We start from the raw sequence: 3,823 nt of genomic DNA on the forward strand, positions 1-3,823 counted from the left end.
AGGAGGAGGAGGAGGAGGAGGAGGAGGAGGAGAGGTGGCCGAGCGAGCGACTGCTCAGAGCAGTTCCCTCACAAAGGAAAGTCACGCTCACGCCTCGGCTTTCCGGCTGCGCCAGGACATGCCTCGGGCACTCAGCCTTGTGGTTAGGAAGGGTTAAAAATGAACATATGATTTCCTTTTTCTTTCTATGGAAAAAGGTGTCAACTTCTCATTTCCTTTGATGCTACTATTGCAGTGCAATTACATCTCACTGTGGCTTGGATCCCACAACCGTGGGGGAGTTACGGGGTGTTGGGAGATTACCCGATAATTACGAAGTGATTGTAAAATAATACAATGCATATACATGCTGTTCCTAATTATTATTGCCGTTGAATTACTGTAGTGCATTAGAAGCAGAATCAAACGCGCTGGGGCCCCGTTCTGCTGGAAGGGATTTATTTCCCGCTTCTCAGTCTGTGGCCAGAGTACGGGAGTGTGAATAATGACGGGACAGCGCACCTCCTGTTATTCGTCTCTCTGGAAACGTTTCCTTAGTCTGCCTCATGCCAAGGAAGGTGGTGGCCGGGGCCCTTAGCCTTGTTCTGAGAGCCGCTCCGCGTGGGCTGTGTCTGCAGGAGTCAGGGGCAGATGTAAACATCTTCCTGCCTCCCCTCTTTGTTGGTGCCTGATCCATCCTGCGGTTTGTTCCCAAGCAGACGTTCTTGCCTGGCATCTGCTTTCAGCCTGGCACAGATCTGAGGTCCTTGGGAGTCCTGAGTTGGCTGGCACGTGTGGCTTAGGTCCCTCAGCGGGGAGCATCCCTTCCCTTTCCAGAAAGGCCCTGTCCCCTGTGAGCGTGCAGTCAGGGAGTTCTGCACACCTGATAGGTGCAGGAGCCTTTGGCAGCCTCTCTCTGAGCAGGAGGGAGCTTTAAGACGGTTCTCTGAGGGTCAACAGATCCGCTCTGACAGGGAGGCAGCACCAGGACTCAAGATGAGCCTGAGAAAGAGCCTCGGCGGCCCCTTTGCAGCCTGCAGAGCTTCCAGGAGTACTGTCTCCCCAACTCCTCAGGTGGCTCTCTGGGAGGCTCTGAGGGGAGGATGGGCTTGGAACCTCTCTGCCAAGACTCCCTGTCCCAGCTCTCCTCAGGCGTCTGCAGCAGGGCCTTCACAGTGTGGAGCCCTTCAGGGAGCCCCTTGCTTCCCTTGTCCTTCACTTCCTGTAACTGCAGGGGGTACAGAGCCCCTTAGCCGTCTCCCTTGGTGTGTTCTTTGCGTCTGTGAGCACTCCAGTGTGAGGGGGTGTCGGGGGTTCTTGGGCACGACGGTGACACGTGTGGCCGTGGTGCTCACTGCTCTCTGTGGTCCTCTTTCAGGTGCATGAGATCCTGAAGCGCACGGCCTGTTCTCGAGCCAACAACACGATGGGTAAGGAGCCTCCACGTTCACAGCACTGTCTCGCCCAACCCGCGCTGCCCTGGGAGGAGCAAGTTGCGGGTTTCTTGCTGGGATAGACGCTTCTTTGCTCTGTGCCGCCAACACGCTTTGTTTTATCCCCATCATTCAAGGGCCCTTCCTCCAATAGTTTTTAATAATTCCTCCAAACACCACCCGCTTTTATTTTAAGCTGATAAGCACCGCAGAGGTCCATTGGTTCAAACTGCTTCCTGTGTGTATGAAGAGACCATCAGGCGTGGGTGTGGACGTGACTCGGCCAAGGCCACACAGGAAGGCTGGTAGGGTTGGGACGTGTCTCTCTTGAGTGCAGCATTTTCTTCTCCTTGTACCGCATAATCAACTTGTCTCGTGGTTTTGCAAACCTGAGGGTGTTTAAGAAATACTTTTGCAGGCCAGGGAGATAGCTCAGTGCCATAAGTGCCTGCCTGGCAAGTGCAAGGTCCTGATTTCAATCTGCGGGCCTTGGTAGTTGAAGGCCAGTGGTTTGACTTGACAAACTGCAAAAGACTGATGGGTGACAGGAAGAACCCAGACCATGGCCCCTTGAGGCTTCTCTTTGGAAACTCACACTGGAGTTGCACACATAAGTTTCCGTCCTCAGGGACTGCTCCACAAGACTGCACTCTTGTGCCCAAGCAGCTGCTGACCTAAATCAGCTTCTGCATCCTTACTGAGAGCCACCTTCTGAATCTGCTTAGTGGTGGTGGAGTCTTGGGCTCACAAGGCAGCTTTCAGTTGAGAAGGCCCCAAAGTCACCTAGCACTGCCCCCAGTGAGTGGAAAAGGATGCTGAGCTGAGGAGCAATGAAGGTGGTGACCCTAATTATAGCTCACCTGCAAGAGCTTGCCAATGGCTCCTGGGCCGCCTCAGGATGAGGGAGCAGTGCTAAAGAAGGAATCAGAACATGTTTCCTATAGGGAGAGGACTTTTAGAAAAGGGCTTGTCTTCTCAGGAGACCGCTAGCGGTGCATCTGTTACTTTGATGTGCTCATCTTGCCACCAAATTCTAAGCAATGCTCCAGTGAAAAATGGAGTCCTCCATGTCAGGTTACTTGTCCGGTAAGGCATAAAAGAGTGAGGGCTGCGGTACTGGCCCCCACCCAGGTGCACAGGTTGGTGGGAGCCGTGGTCCTGAGCTTCCAGCTTGCCCAAGAACCACCAAGTGAGTGAAGTGTTCAAAACTCATTTCCTGTCTTCTCAGAGCCCCTTTCAAATCTCTTGAGTTCATCTTCACCTCTTGCCGAGCCACTCCTCAATTCCGTGACTTTTCACCCTTCACACTCCCCAGTTGCCTCCCATTGTTACCTCCGTCACGAGTGGTGCCCTCCTCCTGCCCACCTTCTGTGTCCTTCCTCTTCATCTTTCCCCTGCTGTATCCTTTCCAAGTTTCTTTGCTGAGCACCTGTCTTCTGATAGCTAATATCCAGGGTTCTATTGGACTCCTCTTTTGTATTTTCAGTGTTGTCTTCCCCAAATTCCTTTGGCCTCCTTTCTTCCTTTCTCTCCTCCCCCGCCTCTCTCCATCCTTCTTTCCCCTTCTCTTCATTGTCCTGTCTTCTTCCTCCTGTGTTCTCTCCACCTCTCTGTTTCTGTCTCTCTCAGTGCCTCTATACAGATTACTCAAGACTACTTTTATTCCTGGTCTCACCGCATCCAGCCCAGCACTTCCATACGCAGCTGCTGTGTGGACACTTCCCTGGAGGCCTTTCCTGGAGCCTCAGGGACCCACGTGTGCACTTCTGTCTCATATCTGCTCTCTCCAGTCCCTCTTCCTGTTGGCATGGCTTCCAGCCTCCCTGACTTTTTTCTCACCATTCCCTTTGCCCTAATGTCATACCTGTGTCCCTCCCCAGTCTCACCAATGCCTACACCCAGACCAGATTCCTGACATCAGACTCAGGCTCTTGCTTGCTTGCTATCTACAAACATTGTTATGATTCTCCAGGCGGTGAACCCTGGAGATGTGTCTGATTTGTTCTTTGTGCCCCAGTGCCCTTAAACGGCTGCTTTGCACATTTCACTTAGCTCATTTGCATTAGTTCATTAATTAAAAAATGCCAAGCCTCCCCATCCTATAGCAGTTACTGGTACATTCCTATGTGTCTTCCTCTTCCTCCTCCTCCTCATTCTCCTCCTCCTACTTCTCCTCTTCCTTCTCCTCCTCCTCCTCCCTCTCCTTCTTCTCTTCCTCCTTCTCCTCCTCCTTTTCCTCCTCCTTCTCCTCCTCCTCCCTCTCCTTCTCCTTCTCTTCCTCCTTCTCCTCCTCCTTTTCCTCCTCCCTCTCCTCCTCCTCTTCCTCCTCCTTCTCCTCTTCCTCCTTCTCCTCCTCCTTTTCCTCCTCCCTCTCCTCCTCCTCTTCCTCCTCGTTCTCCTCTTCCTCCTCC

At 52.8% G+C, this 3,823-nt stretch overlaps 1 protein-coding gene across 4 annotated transcripts in view; it reads left to right on the plus strand.

The window, feature by feature from the left end:
- Ano2 (anoctamin 2) overlaps positions 1–3,823 on the plus strand; it is a 372,934-nt gene that overhangs the window by 100,644 nt on the left and 268,467 nt on the right. For all 4 annotated transcript variants that reach the window (XM_012517437.2, XM_023703730.1, XM_023703729.1 and 1 more), the window contains one exon: positions 1,358–1,409. In XM_012517437.2, coding sequence (XP_012372891.1) covers positions 1,358–1,409 — 52 coding nt within the window. The remainder of the gene's footprint in view (positions 1–1,357; positions 1,410–3,823) is intronic.

Source organism: Octodon degus, unplaced genomic scaffold, assembly GCF_000260255.1.
Source record: "Octodon degus isolate 3935 unplaced genomic scaffold, OctDeg1.0 scaffold00178, whole genome shotgun sequence".
In the NCBI taxonomy this organism is placed as follows: Eukaryota; Metazoa; Chordata; class Mammalia; order Rodentia; family Octodontidae; genus Octodon; species Octodon degus.